This window comes from Pogonomyrmex barbatus, unplaced genomic scaffold (genome assembly GCF_055798465.1).
Source record: "Pogonomyrmex barbatus isolate J1 unplaced genomic scaffold, ASM5579846v1 scaffold14, whole genome shotgun sequence".
Taxonomy (NCBI): Eukaryota; Metazoa; Arthropoda; class Insecta; order Hymenoptera; family Formicidae; genus Pogonomyrmex; species Pogonomyrmex barbatus.
The window spans coordinates 606,216-630,333 of NW_028297110.1; the positions used below are offsets into that span (position 1 = coordinate 606,216).

The 24,118-nt window shown below is 32.6% G+C and overlaps 2 protein-coding genes and 1 long non-coding RNA gene across 7 annotated transcripts in view; 1 reads left to right on the forward strand and 2 right to left on the reverse strand.

Annotated features, from left to right (window-relative positions):
* The window catches only part of LOC112552461 (uncharacterized), a 100,021-nt gene extending 79,616 nt beyond the window's left edge, over positions 1–20,405 (forward strand). Inside the window, exon 3 of the long non-coding RNA XR_003096630.2 lies at positions 20,145–20,405. This is a non-coding gene — a long non-coding RNA (uncharacterized LOC112552461). The remainder of the gene's footprint in view (positions 1–20,144) is intronic.
* Positions 8,380–12,873, reverse strand: Y-f (yellow-f). 2 transcript variants are annotated; one of them, XM_011635294.2, is made up of 6 exons: positions 12,793–12,873; positions 10,847–11,122; positions 10,265–10,464; positions 9,937–10,144; positions 9,419–9,754; positions 8,380–8,790 (listed from the first exon to the last, which is right to left on the reverse strand). In XM_011635294.2, the coding sequence occupies exons 2-6, from the start codon at positions 11,118–11,120 to the stop codon at positions 8,588–8,590; spliced, it is 1,221 nt and encodes a 406-aa protein (XP_011633596.1). In that variant the 5' UTR covers positions 11,121–11,122; positions 12,793–12,873; the 3' UTR covers positions 8,380–8,587. The 2 variants fall into 2 exon arrangements, with proteins under 2 accessions (XP_011633596.1, XP_011633597.1); XM_011635295.2 differs by having other exon boundaries at positions 10,847–11,134; positions 12,793–12,866.
* On the reverse strand, positions 14,225–23,753 carry LOC105424832 (organic cation transporter protein). Of its 4 annotated transcripts, XM_089072845.1 has the most exons (11): positions 23,601–23,665; positions 21,249–21,343; positions 20,954–21,030; positions 18,333–18,667; positions 18,102–18,205; positions 17,857–18,011; positions 16,356–16,666; positions 15,979–16,291; positions 15,435–15,616; positions 15,084–15,220; positions 14,225–14,577 (listed from the first exon to the last, which is right to left on the reverse strand). In XM_089072845.1, the coding sequence occupies exons 3-11, from the start codon at positions 20,982–20,984 to the stop codon at positions 14,523–14,525; spliced, it is 1,623 nt and encodes a 540-aa protein (XP_088928971.1). In that variant the 5' UTR covers positions 20,985–21,030; positions 21,249–21,343; positions 23,601–23,665; the 3' UTR covers positions 14,225–14,522. The 4 variants fall into 4 exon arrangements, 3 of the variants coding, with proteins under 3 accessions (XP_088928971.1, XP_088928970.1, XP_088928972.1); XR_016138364.1 differs by lacking the exon at positions 21,249–21,343 and having other exon boundaries at positions 15,084–15,246; positions 20,954–21,033; positions 23,601–23,753; XM_089072844.1 differs by lacking the exon at positions 21,249–21,343 and having other exon boundaries at positions 20,954–21,033; positions 23,601–23,752.
* Between the last annotated feature and the right edge of the window lie 365 nt (positions 23,754–24,118).

Genomic DNA, 24,118 nt, shown 5'->3' on the forward strand with positions numbered 1-24,118 from the left:
TCATCTTTCTCTCTTTTATTTTCTTTATCTTCTCACTGGTACTTTTCTGTAACCTCTTCCGGCATGTTTTTCTCCTTCATAGTGAATATCAGCTATCTTTCTCCTCTCCCTTGTCGCCTCTCTATTTCTCTCTATTTCTCACTCATACGCGAATGTCATAAATCGTGTTATGTCACATAATGTACGAATGCTCTTGCATGTATTTATCATAATTTTCATATTATTGGCACTATATAAATCCATTTTCCTTCTTTTAGCATTTACATGTAATTCATACGCTCATACACGCGCTCTCTTTTTGGTTTCCATCTCGTTCAATTTATCTTTCCATCGCTTGCTCGTACACCGTTCCGTAGTTGAAAGAGTTGTCGGAGCGAACTTTATCTCCAAGTAAGTCTCACCATCGCACGCGCGTCGGTACGGAAACGGATGACGCTTTTTTTTCTTACTTACATCTGATACACATCACATCATACTTTCGTTGGCCCAAGTGAAACTCGCTGTCACAACCCTCTTGACGTATTAGTAAAATCATGATTGATTCTATATGCGCAGCCACTTTGTATTTTTCTTTCAAGAAGGCTTGAATCTGACATTACTGCCATTCGAGATGAGCGATAGGCGAAATCAGTGTTGCGACTGAGGGAGAATCGCGTAAATAAAATTCGTTTTAAATTCCTATATAGTACAGCGACTGACAAAACAAGCCGAAATTCATTAATCCGTGTTATTGTAACTTTATACATCGTTATAAAAAATTGCTCTCGATATTCTTTATATTGTAACAAGCTGAATGATACACGTATATGCGTGTATTCATGTTTCCTGCATTAAACGTTTACGAGAGTGTACCGAACGTAGGTATTGCACATGTAAAATCTGTTTTAAATGTTCACGACGAAACGTCGAAATAACTGAAATGCATTAATCTGCATTAATATAACATTTATACCAAATTAATCAGAATATATTTCTTAATACCACAGAGCAAGTGCAATGGCATATGCACAGTTCTCAAATTAAATGCTTATTTGCCTCCATAATAATATCGCATGCAATTTTCATTTAAAATATATAAATTTTAACATCCAGCATTTACATAACTGCTGATCACGATATATAAATGTGGATTAATATTTTTTAAATTTTATTTAAATTTATTTACTTTATTTTATGATTTATTTTGTAAATGTAATATATCTAATTTAGCGTAAATGGAAACTTTCTATGAGAGTTTAATAAAAGTTTTTCTGTCTAATCATCAATCTATTATGAATATAAGAATATCAGTAAAATTTTTATGTTTATGCCACGTTTACGATGCCAAAGTAGCACAAGAAAAGGAACGAAATACGTGCAACAACGTGCAAAATACAAATTATGTTAAAAATAGGTATCTTACACAGTTGGCATTATAATTATACATCCCGCTTATTTCTCGTTCCATCCCTTGAAATACTCGAGTCACGCAAAAGCATTAAAAGCTATCATTAAAACAGCCTTGAAGCACATGTGCAGTCAAAACTGTAATTAAAGCGACAAAAGGATATAGTAAAGGGAAATGTCATTTGTTATGTTCTAACATTTTAATATTATTTTTTCACACAGTTGCACACCTTTAATTCACATTTAAATTTGTGTTGGGTAATAACGAGGACGGCGATTGTTTGAATATATGTGACAAATGTGATATGAAAATAATAATGTCTTATCTTGAAAGAAGAAATTTAACTTTTTTATGAGATGTAGAATGTATGATATTTGATTAATTGTTTTTTTTTTTTTATAATTTCTCGTTTTATAATTTTTATTCCGTAATACGAAACTAATTTAGTTACTCTACCATCGAATAGTCATAAAGTTTTTAAACATCTGTCTCTGTATTAACGCAATGATTTTAACGACTATGCGTATGTACACAGAAATTTGAACAAGCATCAAATCTTCGCAGTAAGTGCAGACTTGTGTGAGCTGTTTTATAGTAAATTTTTAACGTGCCGTGAACCCTTCGTAGTCCAGGATCCCTCTGTTAGTCCCGCAAGAGTTCGGGATTTCGGTCGATCGAATAAACGAATAAAGCTGTTCCCTGCTATATATGATCCTCAGATGCCAATGAAACTGACCCGTACAAAGATTGACTCTTTCTTATGCATATATAATATGTTACCTTCTTGCTTATTTATATATCTTTTTGAGCGGCACGGAGATAAAGAGATCATAATATATACGGATATTTTGCCAGGCGAGCAAATTTTTTTTTATCTAACGGATCTCTTACGAACAGCATTAGGATCTCAGTCTATTTGTCAGCGACGTTCCACAAGTCGCGAACCCCTGCGATAAACAGTTTATTCCGTCGGTGAGTAATATCGGTTATTTACCCCTTGCACTCCGTGATCAATCGCCCCTCGCATTGGAGGTCGGAAGTTGAAAGACGGAAGACCACAGACATGGAGAGCCCTACTACATACCTCATAGATCGTCACGACGACGCATCGAGCTGGAGGTTAGGAGGATAGGATAGGATAGGAAGAGAAAGAAGAGAACGAACGGGTCGAGAGGTAAGAGATGGAAACGGATCGTTGGAAATACGTAGAACGCAGATGAGAAGAGAGAGAATCGTCGGGGAGCGGCGGGGGGAGAGGGGGGGGGGAGGGGGATAGGTAGGATAGGGCGGAGGGACACTGTTGCGAGTTTGGCGGCAGTCGTTTTCCGAGGGATGGTTGGGCGGAAGGTTCCCGCGGGGCCTGTGTTATCGCCTCGGCAGGATGACCAGCCCGCGGTATCAAATATTAAACCTACTTGCACCCGGCAGCCTATCCTCGACAAGATATCCAAACCTTCCCTCTGCTGCCCCGCGCGCCGCGCGCCGCGACCAACCGGCCTGCCCTAACCGACCTACCACGTATACCACGTATACCACGTATATACCCCACATCGCCGAGCTCACCAACGGCTACCATCAAAACCTACGCCTAGCCACTACATCTCTATCTCTCCGCTTGCCGCTGTGCTTACGTGTTGTTTGTTCATATCAAACCAGCCGGATATTCGTGGCTAGGAGCACAATTCGCCGCCGCGCGGCCATTTCGTGCCAGGGTAGCTCGGCAAAAATTGTTTTTCAACAGATATATTAAGAAGGTTCACCTGAAGAGAGAGAGAAAGAATTCGCGATACGCGTTGTTATCGATACGTACATTGGCCACGTACATATATCGTACATTGGCCAATCACGCGTACTGGCTGATACGCCTGTAAAATTGGAGCAACCCCGTCGGGAACTTACGAGGCTCTTATATTTACTAAAAATTAATTTATTACTGCAACGTGCGAAGATTATTCCAACGCGAGTGTATATTGATGCGTATAAAGCAGATCTGCGATAAAATTATCCTCAAATCTTCAACAAATTTATATATATATATTTTTTTTTATCGTAACTTTATTCATGCAGAGTTTTAAGTAACGATGGTGTTTTTAATGCATAATACATCGAACATGCACCGGAAAGCACCATAAAAGAATAATTAATTAATAAAAGTATGTTGTTATATTCTAGTTATGCATAAAAATATAGAAATGGTACGCTTTATATCAACGCCGCGTCCATGCTTAATAGTTAACATATATATAGTTTCATACAACATGTTGTTATATATTTTTTCCAAGCGTATAATAACAACTTTATTAATATTTTATATATGTAATCACGTTTTATACCGCGAGGGTTAAAGTAGTTCTTTTAATATAACCATATTTTTATCAGAATACGACGTGTCACCCCAGTTCCATTTCACGGATATATTACGGGAAATTTAAAAGGTTCAGCGTTCAAACAAATGCATCAATAAATTGTGACAGTTTCTATGCCTTAAATTGGCAATATGATAAGCGTGATGAGTATATATATATATATATATATATATATATATATATATATATATATATATATATATATGGTAACATTATCTAATTATTTGATTACTTCGGTAAATTAGAAAAAGATCGAATAATTAGGAAAAGAGCATTACTTCTATGAAAAAATACAAGACTTCTCTCTTACCATATAACCTCTTTATCACATCAATAAATATGTATATATTTTACTGTTTTGCAAAAAAATTTTATTTTTATTATTGTATAAAATACAATATTTTACTCGTATTAAAAGTAACAAATTTACAATCAACGATTCAAATCTTATACTGTGTGTAAAGCTGCATATTTTTTAATTTCGATTATATTTTACAATATCGATAGATGAGAAGGACTTTTTTTATCTGTGTAATAATGATTTATAATATTTTTGATATTTTATGACGTGTATAGCTTTAAAAATATTTCGTGTTCCAATTTTGTAATTACTTTATAACCAAAGTACTATAAAGTATCGTTTCGTAACATTAGAATACAAACAACGAACGACAGTTCGTCAAATTTTATTTTTAATTTATTAAAATTGTACAAAATTATTAAGTTAACTCTGGTCAGATCTGGCATTTATCGTCCTTTGACTGTGGTTTGCCAGAAAATCATTTTTACGCAATTTCATTTTCGATCGTTTCCGTTGGCGAGCCTGCAATATTAACGACTTAACAAATTACCGCGGCTGAGATCCACGGTTAAATCCACCACCCTAGATCGTAGATTACAGCAATTGTGGCGGAGAGATAGGAACGCGAAAGAGTGCGCTCCGATGGCGAGGGTGGGAATACGAAGGAAGAGTCCGGACTGTTCGAAACACGAAAAGAATCCACGGGAGGAAACGCGCAGATCGTAGGGAGTCCAAATACACGGGGCGGGAGAAAACATAGGGCCACGTTTCGCCATACATACAATACACACGTCCGTGCGAGCGGGATGTTACACGTGTGTGGCACGTTTTCCTTAGGCTACAATCGTGCCGCTTCCCCTCCCCGCGCGCGCACACACACACACACACACACACACACACACCACGCGCGCGCGCGTACATGCGCGTCCACACACGCATCCACGCTCACATATACACGCACGTGCACATATACGTACGCGCACGGACACACGTTTGCGTGTACACGTGCTACTCACACGTGCCGGCGCGGGCTACACCGACGCATAGATTGCATACTTATGTCGGCACTGTGCACATAAAGTTAGGGGGGCGCGCGCTCTCCTTCGCTGCCGCACAAGAATAAGAAACACGGTAGCATACATAAACAAGAAGGTTGGGGATGCAGCAATTTAAAACGTACCCCGGAATTCCTCCCAGCGGAGTCGTAGAGCGGCCCTCCGTATTACGAATTCCTCCCCCCGCCCTGCCGGTGTCCTCCTGCATCTTACTGGGAATTTCGGTCGTATAAAGTGGTACTATGGGCGCGAGAAGTCGTGTATTAGCGGATATATCTGTCCGACGATCGCTACCTGAGATCCCCCGTCGTGGATTTCGATGACGTGTAATCGGTCGTACACGCTCGTACACGGTCGTACACGAGAGGGTTTCTCGCGCAATATGGGATAGTGTGTCTCCGCGAGTATGGATAGTAGCTGTGAACAAATTTACTTTCTCTCAGAAAACCGTCGGAATCGGAAACGAGCGAGCGAGACGTTAATCGTAGTCCGCTTAGACAGCGGCACTTTACTTCTCTTGTGATTTCTCTAAACGATCCTTTCAACGTGAACTTGAAACGATCGTTATTTTTTTTCGAGCAAGCATACCTAGATAATCGATTCACCATTGAGACACGACGTAGAACGTTTCCGATATAACGTTAGATATAATGTTACTTAACAGAATAATGTTACTTAACAGTAAGAAAGGTGCATATATTTCTTAGTGAAATTTTTACGTGAGACTTTATAAATATTCATAAATGACGCACAAAGTAGCGCAACGCCGTACACGTGGGACTGAACATTTCGCAGGATAGCGTTCACATGGTACGTGGAATGCAGCAGTACTGAAAAAACGAGAAATACAATATTTCACAGAGATATTACGCTTATTATACGCAAAAAATGTACGATCTTTAAACAACTTTAATTTATAATCGTTGAACAGATGCCTTACTTTCATATGGACAACAATTATGCCTATAACGATCAATTTCTGCTTTTATTTCTCTAAATAAAAGCAGGTTGGAGCAACGAAGTTGAAAATTTATTCTCTTGTGAAAACGCTACAAGTACCATTTGTGCACAATACAAATTTAAATGGTACATAGCAAATATATTTGTGAAAAGATTAATATGTGAGAATTAATATGTCAAGAGTAATTAGCAAATCCCAAGTTTTGTTTCTAAGATCGTTTATCGGAGCGAAATTTGAAATGTAGAAAGAGAAACGTTTGAATTTACTTAAATGTACAAATTGCACATGAGATATTATACCATGAATTTTTCCGTGTACTTTTCCGATATCTTCTATACAAGCTGCTGACGTAGCCATTGACGTGACACAGGGGGTGAGTGGGTCTTAATCATAGCGTTCGCAAAACTTGACCGAACAATGTCGGCACACGAATCCTTTCACGATATTACCTATTATAGAGATCAGCGTTGGTATCAACGCGAATAAGTCAAATAATGTTAACAATGGAGAATTTCAAGTTACTTTAGCGTTGCGAATCGAGCGATTGAGTGTTTGAACGGCGGTGTCGCCTCGGGCGGCTGTGTTTGCAGATATAAGGGAGTCGGGCCGAGGTCTCGGCGAGTTGGGGGAGTTCAATTGGTGGCAGCAATCCTAGTAATGTACCCGTGGGGCCGTGTCAAAGTGCTCTCTGCAAGAGAGCACGACGTTGCATTCTGCATTCTACACCTTCATTCTTAGGGCTCTGGGGGGGGGAGGGGATAGGTAGACGGAAGTAGACGGGGGAAACGGAAGCCGGTACAAGTGAAGATGGGAAGCGGCGACTCCTGTCGGAATCCACTCGTCCTTCATCCTTCGACTTATCGGTAAGATAACAAAGATACCTGCGGGAGATGAATAATTTAAGGGAGTTGACAAATCGTAAATATTTGAGCGGTGGAACAGAAATTCAGGTGGGGGAGGGACCCGTGGAAATGAGGCTTCTCGGATACGAGTAACTGTAAAATGTGTGTGGGATATACAGGATATACGTATTGTTTGTACGGACGACTACGCGAATTGAGGGCGAAATGGGTTCTTTCGCATCTCGCGAAATAATTCATCTAAAGGTGTTACTTGATAAAAATATTAGAGAGAGGGGGGGAGAAAAAAATACACACACACACACACACACACACACACACACACACACACATCATTTACATATGAAAGAGATTGTATCTCGTTTACATACAAATCATTCAGCTTCAATGGAAGACGCGATAGATACCATCGCGTCAGTATGCATAATTTGATTTAGCGACATGCCCGGGAGTTCCGTATCATCTGCCAGAGTCCGATTGCGCGTGAGTACGGACTTCTCCTCGTATAATCCGGTGAGGATAGTTATAAAGGTGGAAAACGCAATCTCGGCAATAGCCATTTTCTTATTCAGCGGAGGGATTACTCGCGCGCCCACTGCCGCCATTAATGGCACCGCGTGAAATCCAGCGATTTAATTGAATGTAGGTAGCGCGACGACCGTTGGCATACATTTTAATTCTGCAGACAGGCGGCTTGAATAGGCCTTCAGTCTTTTCGCACCTCCGCGCCCCGGTGACTTCGCTTTAAAAACCGACGACTAAATAATATATATCACAGCGGCGAGAGCGAGCGGTAAAACAGTTATAAAAACACCGGCAACTACGTTAGAATCAATTATTTAGAATGTACAGCTCCGTAAAGAGAGAGTAGACCAGTCGTAAAGGGGGCGAAAGAAAGTAGCGCTTCTTGGACGGGTTTGACGGCAGAAGAGAGAGGCGGAAGCTACCGCGGGAGTTATAAAGGTTGCAGTTAAAAGTTCCTTGAATTATCAAGGGATTGACTAGCCGATGACATAGTCGACGGCTTATTTTAAAATGACACGCTGAAATTTCAATTCCGTGATATCTATCACTCTGTTAGCTATAATGAGCTCTATTTCTTAATTGGTTGCGGATTGATCCTTCCAATTTTCTTCAACATAATTGATTATTAATCGTATTTATTTGCAAAAATAACCGGCTGATTCGTTCAACTTTTTTACATCTTATAGATTTAATATATAATAAATGAAAGAGAGAGAGTGAGAAGGGGGGGGGGGGTGAGGAGAGAGATTATATAACATTACGTAATACATCTTTACTTTTTTTTCAAAAGAGCCTCCATATTGTCTTTCAGTTGTCTTTAGAAATTGTATAGGAATCCTCTGTCTCTATTTAATTTAATGAAAAGGAATAAAAATCAAACACGGCACGTGATTGATGATAAATAATATGTTAATAAATAATACGTTTAATGAAGAAAAATTTTTATTTACGATTATATACTCAAATGTTGAGGTAAAAGTAATAATAAAAATTTATATATACTTGAGAGACATCCGATATTTTATACGTACGAGTATGAGACAGAGTATACAGAGTGCGTCAATGCATTGTCATATACGACATGTTATAGGCATATAATTATATTCAGGATGTTTTTATTGCTCTTCTTTAATTATTTCGTTGCATCATCTTTACATAAAGGTGTCAATGTCTCGAGATCAGCTGAAGTAATAAAAAAGTTTGTCGCTAACGGATCTAAACTATCGTGCGTGAATTTTTGTAAATTATTAGAAAGCACATATAATTTTCGAGACTCATTATCGATAACTATATCCTGAGGAAACACCAATGTTGTGTTGTCTTGCGCCACTAATTCTGTAAATCAAAATTACATATGATGTACATTTATTCATTATATTGTAAAATACGAGTTTATTAGACAATCAACTAGATTTTGATTATTTATTATATATTTAATTTTGTTAAAATATTTTTAATTGCTGTTAAATGATAAGGATAGTAAAGTATTTTTTAAGATGTAATTTTGCTATTTGTAAACGTGGACTTTAGAGACATCTCTGATGAAATATATGAACTTCATATCTTTGTATATCAATCAACATTATAACATTTTGTATCGAATGATACGCAATAGTAAGTAAAATTTGACTAAAAACTTCTTCAACTTTATTATTTATAAAATATAATGCGCCAAGAAATAAATAATTAAATATTATCAATTAATAAAAAATTTAATAAGTGAGTATAAAATTTAATAAAATCTTGTGTCGTATGAAAGATTTTATTTAGACAAGATAAATAAAAAAAAAAGGAAAAAAATTAAACATAAAAATGTAGCAGGTGTGTGTGTGTGTGTGTGTGTGTGGTGTGTGGTGTGTGTGTGTGTGTGTGTGTGTGTGTGTGTGTGTGTGTGTGTGTGTGTGTGTGTGTGTGTGGTCCACATCAGTACAAATATTTAATAAAAATATGATGCAATACTCACTGAATGTTTTTGGATTTAATTTCATCGTGATATCCCAACATGCGATACCGTTTCTATTAACTTGAGTAAAATAATCGATACATGTTTTCGGATCAATAATAGAAGATGGCCCTTGAGTCAATGGTCCCTTGGTACCAACAATATGGAAATTATTATAGACTTCCGATTTTCTCAATCCTCTATCCTTTAGAACATCTGTTGGTACGGAAAATTCCGTGATACCAGACATGGAATGGAAATAGAGCATTTTATTCCCATCAGTATAAATCGGTGACAGCGACATTCCAAAAACACCGTCAGTCCATTGGAAATTATAACCGCTTACATTGTAATCACCTATCAAAAATTATTGTTTAGAAATATAGTCAAACATATCACGAGACAATAAGATAAATTTTTATGAAGGAAAATCTTTTTCGGCCTTAAAAATGGCCAAATTATATTTTTCATTACCAATATCATCCTCGCGTTAAAAAAAATATATAATATATAATTCTCTTTTGAAATATGTACATTACCGTTCAACGGATCAAAATGGAAGAAGTGATGATTAATCCGCCAAGAATCATTCTGTTCCCAGCTATATACCACTATGCCATATTCGCTGAAGTCGCTCATATACGCGTACGCTTTGTCGCATTGTCCAGGTGCAACATCAACTACAAGGTCGGCAATAAAACTATCTGGCTTTAAATCCGATTCTTTCAAAGAATATTTGCGTATAATCTGCAACATATATGCGGTCAAATGAGACAATTTGCGGCATAAATTCGAGACATATATGAAAACATTGATTTTTAAAATTAATGTCAATTGTATAAATACATAATTTTTAATAAATTATACCATGTTTGTTTTTAAATCGATAACAATAAGTCTCATCGGTCGTACGACTTTGGTATCTCCCAAAATATCGTTTACTCCTGTGTCTAGACCCCACATGCGATCGCAGCTATCGATTCTGACCCGGAATATGCTTACGAGACCATCAGATGAATTAATGTTGTTTGCTTCAAGATCGGGATACGGTGTTAAGACTGGACTATCTATACAAATAATTAAAGATTATATACACTCCTTATCAAATAAACGTATTTTGAAAGATTTCTTCGTCGTGTACCTGATATTTGCATGTATTACTCGCACATATAAAATCTTAATTTAAAAGATTTCTTTTATTAAAAAAAAAAAAGATTTCTTTTATTATAATTTTTTATATAATGTATAACGAATTGTTACATAAGAAAATTGTTTCAATGTGTACATTGCATTCTCTTTCTCTCTTTTTCTCTCTCCCCTCTCCCCACTTCTTGCTATTCACAAGATTTAAAATAAATATATGACTCTAGTATCACATGCATTATGAAATTCATTTATGATATAAAATGTACATATTTTATTAAACTTTGTCAAGTTATATTAACTTACGTTTGTTGTCGTCCATTGAAAAGCTGTTTAAAGTGGCTAAAACACCTTTTTTCCATCGCGGTACCGTGACAAACATTTTTTTGTGCCAAATGGCCAAACCTAATGGCATGTTATTCTCTGGAATGTAATCGCCGGAAGCTATATACTCGTTTCGAACGGTATCATTTGGAAATTCGAATTCGATCTGCCTCCATGAATAAACAGTATTGAAGGTATGACCAGTTGTCATGGTCAGGCAGGTTGTCAGGCAGATCAAAACCAGCAAGTGGAACATATCTACAAAGAATTCTATGATTCTGTGATTCCATTGATTCTCATATTAGTCTTGATTATTGTAAACATTTATAATTTTCGGCTGATACAGTCTAGATTAATACAGCGAGATTGCAAACAGTACGTAATTGATAACTAATAAAATAATAACACTCTACACTTTTAGCAATTCTAATACAAAATTAAATATTATATAATTGTGTGTGTAATACATTATAGTCATAATATGATCAAACGACGATAGTCACTCTTAGAAATATTGAATAAAAAAAAATACAACAAAAATACTCAGTAGATAATTTAATCGTTTACATGTCATCGTAAGATATATCATTAGTATGAAGAGAAGATAATTATATGATAATTTGATGATGATTTCCAATTTATGATTTCCAATAATAATTATAATTTATTGAAAAATACACACATATACACACACACACACATATTAGAACCAGGAAACACATCGATATTTATTCTTTGTTCGAGAGTTTCTCAATAGATACTATACATAATACGTAATTTTGGGAAACACAATAGACAGCCTTGAATAAATCTGATACTTTTATAACTAGTATGAGTATAGCAGAAATTTCAAATAGCTTAGATCTATTTTATTTAAAATACCAAAAAAGAAAAAAGCATATTTATAAAATATTTTGTTGAATACATGTATTGTCAGTGTTATATAATTAATGAACAATAATTGTTAAGAAATCTACAACACAATATTTGCAAACAAATTAATATAATAAGAATATAATATAACAAAATATGTTAATGACAATTGCATTGTAATGATTTATCTTATTGTCCTGTATTCAATTACTTAGCATTATTTTATAATTAATAATAAACAATTTTTTTATTAATGATATGTAACCGTGATTTATTGTTTACATTTTATTAATTTAATCTAGCATATTGATTCAGAACTTGTGGAATGTCAATGTCAACAACGTATTGATAAAGTAAAGCAGTGTTCCAATACTTTTGCCATATTCCCCACGGCAATATTTAAATTAAAGCAACTTCTTTTTAAAAACAGGATTTACAGGTTTTCTCATCCTAATTTTTGCATCGCAAAATTAGCTTGTAAAAGCTAATTTTAGCAGCATAAATTATATTTAAATTATAAGCATTTGAAAATGCAGAATTATTTACAAAATTAAGTTTTTCAGAAAGAACTAAACTGTAATACTTGACTTATCTAATAGTAATTCATTTTATTTAAATAGAAATTTATAGAAATAATTAATTATATAATAATTTTTATTATTAAATTTTGTCATAATATGAGAAAAGATAGCTTTATTATATTTTAATTACAATTACATTATACATTAGACAATTACATTATACATATGATTTTGTAAAATATGAAAATATAAAAGAGCGATATTTTTATATACATATCATTTACATTTAAGACATAATACAATTAGATAGTTTCTTTTGATTTTACTTACAATGTAGACTTGATTGCAAATATTAAGATAAACTTTACAGAATTTTATAAAAAAGTTTGTTATGCAACTAAAGAAAATTAATTTTTTTTCCAATAAAAATATACGGAATAAATTTTGCATTTTCAAAAATTGATTAAAGACAAATTACTATTTCAAATATATAGAAAAACAGGATGATTTTTAGATAATTAATAAAATACTCACTGCTTGAACAGATAGAGTAGTCTTCTGTCGAATGATGCGGGATAGAATGACAGTATAATACGGTGTTACTGGCTTTTATACGCGATTTTATATTCTTCCTGTCATAAATACCGGTGACTTTACGATAAAAAAAATGTTTTTTGATAACAAATAAAATGTTGGGAAAATGTAATTTAATCTTTATACAAATAAATTAACAACAAAACTATGTATACGTCTTTGAATAGTTTAATTTTGAATAGTTTTTGAAAAAGAAATTAATTGCTTCTCTTGATATATTTTTCTATTTACGCTAATTTTGTGTAATGGAATTCCCTTTTTCTATTAATAAATTAATAAATTGTTACATGACTTATTTACAAAGACAAAATATATATTTAATTAAACTATTGTTTTATTAACAAGTCAAAATTGAAATAAGCGATATTTTATAAATCCATTTTAATATAAAGTTAATGAATTATATATATACGCGCGCGCGCGCGCGCGCGTGTGTGTGTGTGTGTGTGTGTGTGTGTGTGTAATTCATTAACTTTATATTAAAATATATTACTTTAATATAATTTTAAAGATATTACTACTAGATAACAATAGATAATTATTTTTATAGCTAATATTACGAGGATAACAATGGTACATTCAAAATTTTAAGTAAATACTAAAAATCCTGATTTATTAAAGCAAAACAATTTTCGATCAAATTTTTAAATTAGATCACTAATACTCAAGCATGATTTAATTCCTTTAATGAGAATTTAATGAAATTGACTTGCACAAATTAAAATCATATTCTAAGGTAATTTTCTATTATCTTAATTAGTAAAATTAATTATTTTTTTCTTTATTGCATCGATAATTATGATTGTAACTGCATCCGCATGTTGTTTGAAGGTTATTTGTAGTTTCCAAACCGAAAGATCATAGATACAATAACATGACAATTGTAAATTATTCACGATTTGCTTAATTATGCATGTTGAATGGAAGAATTATCTCGCGCGTAAAGCATTATTCTATTATACAACAAACATAAATGTTTCTAAGAACTATCTACTCCGAAGGAAAAGTTTGAAAAATAAATCTTGCATAATATTTGTTACAAATAATAAGATATTCATTTTTATGCTTTTTTGTTTATATTTATAACATATTATATGCAAGGAAATGAAAGTCATTGATATTAATATAAAATATTTGCATGATAATAGGCAGAATGAAGAGAAGTAGAATATTGTCGATTTCATATATTTAATAAATAAGAAAAATACTTTTCTTATAAAAAAGCATTTCGGTTTATATACATTTAGTAAAATATCTTACAATACAACTAGATATATTTATTCGTTTGGCAGTAAAAATTTAATTATACTATTTGCTAAGGTTCGAATTTGAATTTCTTGGAAAATGGAATAGTACAATTATGTATTAAATATTCTTTCTAAAAATACTTTTTATTGTTTATATACTTTCTAAGATATCAAGTTTAAATTATATCATATAATAATATCATGAAAAATATGAATTAGCAATGTGATAAAATGAAGGATTTTAGAATTTGTTAATAAAGTAATGAAATAAATAGAACTTCTAAATATGTGCATAAGAGATTGAATACATGGATCATAATCAACAGCATTCGTGTTATTACAATTTGATAATGTATGCGTGTGCACACGTGTATGCTTTGCACGTAGAAATATACAAGACATCGTTATGACGGCAGTTTTTCTTTAGAATGTCCCCTCTGCTTCGAAATCTCCATGTTTCTCTTTTGTTTTACGTTTCCTACACATATAAAAAAATATATTTTATGATTCAGGTTACATTAGAATTATATTTGGATATCCTAAGATAATTTCTAGCTTTATGTCTAGCTTTATTTCTAGCTATATTTGTATTTTATATATAAACATTTATATATAAATGTTTATTAAATATTTATTAAATTATTTTTTTAATAATTTATACATACAAAATGCAAAGAATTTTCTAGATATTTCTAATTTTAACACAATTGTTTGTTTTGTTTGTATTATTTATAATACAATGAAATTTTTTTTTATATAGAATTTAATAACGCATAAAAAAATTAATACTCATCTACACATGTGTATATGCACACACACACACACACACACACACACACACACACACACACACACACACACACACACACACACACATATATTCAAAAATTAATGATATTTAAAGTATAAAAGATATTTTTTATATTATAAAAAGAATATCTATATACGCATAAAAATATTTTGTGTTGTTTTGCTTTTACTAACTTTCCGAATTCTTCGCCATCTTGAAGCGTTTCCGGTAGTGTACATCCAGCAGTTTCAGGCAATAGTAGGCATAATGCAGCTCCAATTAATGGTAAAATTCCGAATATAGTAGGTGGTAACCATGCTTCGATATAATTCTGAAATTATATCTACGATTGGTAATCTAGAAAATTTATCAGCAGCTAGCGACTTTTGTTTATCCTTTAGCACCGCATATATATACATATATATATATATATATATATATATATATATATATATGCGACTAAATTTAATTTGAATTTTATAAATGAATAAATAAATATGTTATTTATTATATATATTTACAATCGACTTATAAATTGCACTTACCAGAGACACCACGAAAGGTGCTACAATAGAGCCTACTCTAGCGCACATACTGCTCGCACCTACTCCAATGTTTCTCACGACTGTAGGAAATAATTCTCCAGAGAAAAGATAGACTGTTGTAAACGACACCGACATGCCAACAATACCGAGACACGCTAGAAGCAATCTTAACCATGCCATATCTATAGGAAATAAATTATCAACATAAATGACTTGTAATTATTTTATAAGTGTCTTTTATAGAGTTATAAGTGGACTTTTTTGCTATTTGGTAGTAGGCATAAAATTTTTTTTACAAAATTTATTAGAGTTTATTGAAATTTAGATTACCACTTGATAAATGAAAAAATTCTACCAAAATGAAAAATATTTTAATAGACCTATTATAAGTTATTATTGAGGCGTTATCAAAATGTTGTAAGTAAAGTAAAAAGAGTAATTTTTGCTCAAAACTCGCTTTAGATTACCCATTTAATAATAAAGCGTCATAGAAGAAAATGGCTGTGTGTTTATGTAGTATTTAATTTAGTATATAATTTCTTACTGTTTGATACGATGATTAAGAATAGACAGGCTATGCCACTTATAGAATTGCTGCAGATCAGAGTAATCCGTCGACCCAATCTGTTCATTGCCCACCATGCGACAAAGTTTCCAGGAATCTGTATAGCACCGGATACTGCGAAATTAATGAAAATATCGCCACCAACTTGGCCAATGTATTGTGATATGCCAAACAAACCCATTCCGCAAACGATCCAATTAAAGAAAATAGAGAGCGATTTCACTCGCATATTTGGCGTGCGAAACAAATTGAAAAACGAAGCTTTGTCATCCAGCGTAGATCTCTTAAAATTCTAAAATATTATATGGAAGTGAATAATTGAAATATTTCAATAAAAAAGGGTTGTAATTTCTTACTTGGTGCAGACAATGTTTCCTAACTACTTCGGGAATGTCCACATTTTTCACTTTATTAACATTGGCTGCTTTCTGTAATATCTCGCATGCTTTTCTTTGTTTTCCCATAGCTAGTAACCATCTAGGTGATTCAGGCACTATCCACCAATAACTTAAAAGAATAATAGATGGAAGTGTGATGGCAATCTGTAATTGTTGCCAATGTCGAAACCAAAACGCGAGTCCTGCTAGCGACATGTGGCCTAAACTGAATGGAATTTGATATAAAACGGTGATAGCGGCACGCCATTTTGTACCTACTATTTCCATACCTGAAAATATATAGAAAATCTAAAAAAATTGGCTTATTTTATTAATAAAAAAGTTTATATTGATGTAACATTTAAACTGAACCTAAATTTTAAATGTTATTGATTTTTATGCGGAACAATTATGAGATTATAACAATCTTGTTCTATTATTTAAAACTGTTCTATTGTTTAAAATTCTATTGTTCTGCGGAAATTCTTCTTTTATTGTGGACTATATGATATCGACTATAAGTTAAAGTTTTATTCCTGGCCATTTTTAGGACGTATCTTGAATTATGTGTATGCATTAATATAAAAAAAAATATAGGTTATTTATTAAGCATAACATTCTTTATTTAAAATTGAAATGTGAAGTTAATCCACACACACACACACACACACACACACACACACACACCACACACACACACACACACACACACACACACACACACACACACCACACACACACATACACACACACACACACACACACACACACACACACACACACTAGTAATATACTTCTGGTACGACAATCATTAAAACTTTCTCATGGAACAAGTACTAAACATAACTTATAAATATACCACATGTCACTTGATAGTAAAATATTTCTCTGTGAAGAATAAAACCCAAATCAGCAAAGTGTTAGCAGAATATCGGCAGACTACCAACAGATTTGATCAGAAAATATTAGCAGACTGATCTCATCTGAGATTACGTTCTGCTTACGTTCTATGACAGAACCTGTTGTTGCGTATATGCAGAGCCTGCTCGATTTCTGCTGCCAATCTGCCATCATATTATGTCAAACTGTGTTGCTTAGTTTTGCAATTGCTTAGTTTGCTTTTTCTGCCGCTAATCTGTTGGCATAGCATGTTAGCAAGCTCTGTTATATATCTAACAATAGTTTCTCGACATCTTGTCAGATGTTACAGAGATGCCGTTTGAAATTTATTGCTTTTCTACCATCAGAAATTGATAGCATATTCTGCTCAAAATCTCTCTCTGCAGGCTTGGCTGGCATTTATTGTAAATTTGGAAAATGTGAATTTAATCCTTAACACTTCAAAAATTAAAAAAACGTCGATTTGTGTCCGACTCGCTATGTATTAATATACTTTACTTAATAGTCTTTTATACTTGAAAATAACCATTTATATAATAACGTAACTAACAACCATTGTGTCTTGAAATAAGCCACTTACATATAACGTAACTAGTGACCATTGTACCTCCAGTAGCTAAGGCACTTAACAATTTCATCAGCAATAATGCGTGAAACCAAGGTACCACGGCGCATCCAATACCTGATAAAAGTTGGAGAATAACAGAAACCATCAGCGGCGTTTTTCTGCCAAATCTGTGGATATTTTCATTTCTCTTCATTTCTTCGTAATTGTTTTATAGTTATACGATTTAAAATCACATAATCGGGGACTCGTTCACTTACCTGTCTGCTAAACTGCCGAAGATTATGTTACCAAGAAGCACTCCAAACATAAGAATAGACTGTTGAACGTTCGCATAATGCGTTCGATCACAGACCAGATTCCACTAGAACACATAACAATTTTTTATTTCCCTAAGTAATTTTTAGTTAAGAACAAAAATTTTGTCGCGTCCGTCCACAGAATTGCACTTTATAAGATATACTAAATCAATAATAATATGACATATTTACCTGTGATATGATGGTCTCGGGAAATATTTTTCTATCGTACTTCCATTCCGTGCATTTTATCAGCGTACCGTTAAGATGGACCATACATTGATCCTTGGAATATTCATCCGCAGCAGGCTCCGTGCAATTGTAACTTTGATGAGGCGCCATAAAAACGATTGCTAATTGATGCCACGCTACCGGAAATTTGACCAGAGAAATGGCCAGGCAGACGATGATTTGCCACCTGCCGAGATTGCCGATCGCGATCTGTACGGCGTCCACATTCGCATCAGAATCAACATGATCATCATCCTTATCGTTAGAAACTTGTTTGGTTTTCATATGTGCTGCAACTAAGAAAACAGCGTATTCGTCGGATTATCATTAAATTATGTTAATTAAGATTTTTTAAATCTTTATTAGACCTATTTTACAGATTGTAACATTTTGGTAATATAAACCAAGAGATGAAAATGAAACTTGATACAATCATTAACGTTCTTTTTCTTTCCACTAAACTATACAAATTTATTCATCTGCATGACATATGATTACTTTTGAAAAAAATTCTTATGCATTGTATGTTGTAATTGTATGCTTAATTATTTGTGCTTGATACCAAAGAATATTTATGTTAAGAAATTTTTAACTATTCTAGTAAGATATTAAGATTTAATTAACATAAATCTTTATCATAATCGTGCTTAATTATGCTTAATGTGATGTCTATGCAAACATATTTATATTTTTGCTACGAAAATTTATGTTTCTTACAATTATATGAAATATATTATTTTGATTGAAGCATTTTTGTAAAAGAAAATTCGTTTCTAATATGTATATTTTTAATTTATGAGAATAATAGAAATTTGTAACGTTTGCTCAATCTTTATCCTGCCAGATTGATTAAATAGCTTATTCTGAAATACATCTGCATTGAAAATACAAACACGAACATATCTATTCACATAGAAACTTTGTTTGTATAACTGATAATTTATGACTATGAATATACATATAACAATTTCTAGAAAACGATAACACGAATGAATAATACTACGTGTATGAAAACAATCGCGTCTTTACATAGAAAATCTAACGAGAATTAAAAAGATAAAGTCTTTAAGTGAGGAAAACAATTCGCGATTTTCCTCATCCAATACCAGAGAATTGAAATTAAATCATAAATTCGTAATTACAATTGTTAGGCGTAGCAGCTGCTAATAAAAAAAGTGTAATCGCTTGCTCATAACATATGATTCATAAATATTTATAAGTTAAATAATGTATTCTCTCTCTCTCTCTCTCTCTCTCTCTCTCTCTCTCTCTCTCTCACGAATATTTTTAAGTAATGAAATTTGAGAGAATAAATATTGAACAATTTTCTTGATATATGATTATATGGATAAATTTATGCATTTATGACACAGTTATTTATTTAGAAAGTATGACACACACACACACACATACACACACACACACACACACACACACACACACACACACAACATACAAATTTTCTTGTTGATTTCTTAAAAGTAAAGAAATCAATATCAATAAAGATAGAAATTATAAATAAATTAATAAATATATCTTATATTTTTCTAAAATTAAATTTTATATACATATAAATATATAAAAATATAAATATATATATATATATATTTATATTTTATATATATTATATATATATATACCATAGACGTGAATTTTATATAAACAATCACTATAAATATTGTTGACAAGCATTTTATTACACTTATGATAATAACAGTGTTGTACCGATATGCGTTGTAATAAATATATACAATATTATATGTTATACTGTAGCAAATGACGACGAAACCAGTTCGCAGAAGGAAAAACTCTAAGACAGTGCATGTAAACCATAAAATGCATGCTAACCTCGAGACATCAAGAAGACAACCTTCGATCTCGGGTGCTCCAACTTACATCGACATCCTTCTTCGGCGACTCGAAAGGTCAGTCTTGCCTTTCAATCTGCCATGTCTCCGTCATGCGATATAGATTTATCTTAACGTTGTTATGTAAGTATGTGTCGAAATAAATGCCTCGAATTTTAAGAATAAATTTTTTAACTTTGCAATTGATTTTCGTTTCGCAAAAATAGAAAATTTATCATTTAAGCCAGTTTTTTATGTTTTACTGTACTTATAATATTAAAATTGTTACAACCTTAACCAAAATTAAGCTTAAAACCAATCTTTAACATATTTTAATCTTTTAAACATTATATTATTTTAAATATATACTTTTTTTTAATGTAAAACTGAAAGATATATTTTGTTAAAAGATTAAGACAGATTTTTTAAAATGTATCTTGATTTATGTATAATAATAGAACTTATTATTTTTAAAATGTTATTAAAAAAAATATGAAAATTTAAAAATGAAAAATTGTAAACGAGAACTTTTTAAATTAAAATTTAACTTAGGTTTTTCTTAAAATTCATATAAAATTAGTTTATTAAAGAATATAATTCTGTTCTCTGTGTTCATTTTCTTAAACTCTTCAAATTCGGTTTAATATAATATGCAAGCGTATTTGATACTTACTTCTATCAAATCGAATTTTATAATCAATGATCTTTAATATAATTTATTATTGAGAAACGTACCATATTCGATGGTGTCGATTTTTTCCTTCATATCAATATCCGCTACGACGTTCCGCTAGACTGTTCTGGTATTCGAATATCTGTAACATGGGATAAAAAAAAGATGTATATGTAGATGTATATGTATAAGCTGTAAAATGAGAAATCTCGAGAAAACATCAATCATTATTAACTATTTATTTGATAAGCTTTTGAATAAACAAGAAACATATGTCAGTTTTCATATGTAAGTGATCGCGCGCGTAGAATGATCATATTTTCCTATTTCTAACATTTTTTTTTCCTTTCTTTTACTTATCTGTCCACCTCTTGAGTCTCTCTTAGTTATAACTCAACAAGAAATTACTTTTCGCAATAACGGACATGCTTCGATCCGAAATATATATGTAGCTATAACAAGAGCAATAAGTGGATAATATAGTCGACAAACAATATAGTCAATAATAATAAACAAGAAAGAACATTAATTATTTTAAGAAATTGATTTAACGGTAAAATCTTCTCATTTTCTGCATTTTGCTTATAAATATATGATTATAATTATAATATTTAATTGATTATCAATACATTTAATCGTGTAAAGTTGCAATTGCGATTTTGATCAAATGATTTGTAAAAAGACCAAGTAGAAGTCAGTGTCAAGTTTTAAGATATAAGTGAATGCTTATAATTCGTTAATTAATAATTATTATTTATTATCGATTATCTCTACACCTACGTGTCTCTACGTGTCTATATCTTTTCCAATAAAACTCGCATTCCGAAGCTTTTTCTAATAAAAGTCGCAAAAATTGATAACAGGAATCTTAATTCATGCATATGTATATAACGATGATGAATAATTATTAGCCTCGTTGCCATTGCTTTTTATCTCATTAGAATCGCGAAGATAATTTCCAGTTTCCCTCAAGTGTCAGATAAGTGATGACATAAGTATACATCAGCGGAGCGAATAGAGAAATCAACAAGCACACAGTTTGCACAATTAGAAAGCAAATTTTTAGCATATTGATTACATTTACTCAAACGATATTAAATACAATTTTATTGTTTAGTAAAACCTCTTTGGTAAACTGCTTTGTTCACATAATTGTCAATACTGCTACAATCATCTTCAACTTTGTTAATATAAAATACAATGCGGGTAATCGAAACGCGGGTTAAGGCTCTAAAGATATAAATCGAAGATATAATTATGTCTTAACATAAAGCTGATAAGAGCTCTAGTGTGCATATACGCTTAAATATTTATTTAGATACAGAGTCGTTATTTCCAATTTTTCCTTTAAAGCTCAAACATTCAAATATTATCCCAATGAGATCCATGTGTTAAATTAATTCCGTGTTTCATAATAACTGAAAACTGAATGGTACACCTATTTATGTATGTGTTCTAAGATTTTGATTTTTAATAATATACCAGATCGTAATATTGTATCCTTAATTTTGTAAGTAAGTTATATTATGGCAAATTTGTTTATCGCGCGCGATAATTAAAAACGCATTTACAAAGATAGGCTCACGAATATTGCTCACAAAAATAGGCCTTGAGGCCGCGAGTGATAATGTTTGTGTAGAATGATAGGACGTTGAACCGATACAGAGAAAAAGAAAAAAAGAAATGGAAAGGAAAGAGCAAACGCCGTTATGAAGGGCACAGAAAATGACGGCGTACAAACGGCTTCTCTCTTACAACTTTTCTTCGCTGTTATTACCGCCTTATTACTGTTATCATACCTGCTGCGGCCTAATTAAGATTCGCGTGTGGAAATCGCAGATGATACGTAGTACGTACAAAAATGTGCTTTTTTAAGCAAATTTTTGCAGATTGTTATTCCGTATAGTGTACATTTTTAAAAATATACATAACATGATAACAAGATAACAAGAAACACGCGACTGTAATTTCCAGAATATGTATACATATGCATTCTTCCACGATATGTCATAGAAATTTAAATAATTTAAAAATGGAGTTTATTACAAATTAAGCTTTAAAGATGCACAAATAATTACTAAATCTATATTTGTCAGTTAATTTCAAATGGACTAACAGAAATTTTAATTCGCGATTACGTATTGATTACATATCATAAACAGCTTAAAAAATGTACATACATACATACATACGTACATACATACATGATCTCTGGATATTTTTATAAAGGTATAGATTTTAGATATGTCAAAGAATTTTCCATACAAATACAAAGCGCTGGTTATAGAAACGTGAAGATTATGGTGATAAATTATATAATGCAAATTATATAATGCAAAATTAATTGCTATTTTTCTCTTATGTTATTCAATGTGAAAAATATAATTAGTAACTAGGTTTTAATGTCTGGTTCAAAAGATAGTTTTTAAATTATCCAAATTTGTATTTTAAATTATCCATGAGATTAAAAGCAAGTTCACACAAATATATCAACTTGTCGTACATTCTATGTCATACATTACTGATTGAATGTAGCATATGTAATTCTTACTCAATAAAGATATTTATTAAGATATTGTGATTAATAAGAATCCATCATTAGAATTTACATTACATTTACTAGAAACTCGAAAATCGGACTGACTTATGGAATTGAAAGCTGGAATTTGCGCACTCGCGTAATGTCACGTTAACGAAAGCGTTACTCACTAGAAAATGCGTTCTCGCCTGCAAATCGTGCGAAACGGACGACTCGAGCGTAACGACTATCGTATACTCGGAGATGCAAGTCAAGAAAAGTCTTTCAAGTTGCTTGTTCTCCACCGAAGAGAAGGGATGCCGGCGCCAAACGTCACGTCGGGACGCGACGCCGTTATATAGAACTGCAGAAAAACTCATCGGGTTTGCAACCTGCAATTTTACACGTGAAGTGATAGAAGTACGACGACGTTGTCTTCTAGGAAGAGACGATTGCTCATAGAGTTAACCCTGAAATATTAATTACGGCTTTCAGTTGCATTTCTAATATTATGTGCAGCTTTTTCTGTTTTCCCTTCGATCTCTCTGTGTGTGTGTGTGTGTGTGTGTGTGTGTGTGTGTGTGTGTGTGCGCGCGCGCGTGCGTGCGTGCGCGCGTGCGTGCGTGCGTGCGTGCGTGCGTGCGTGCGTGCGTGCGTGCGTGCGTGCGTGCATAAATATCTATTTTAAATATAAAACAAAATATCCACA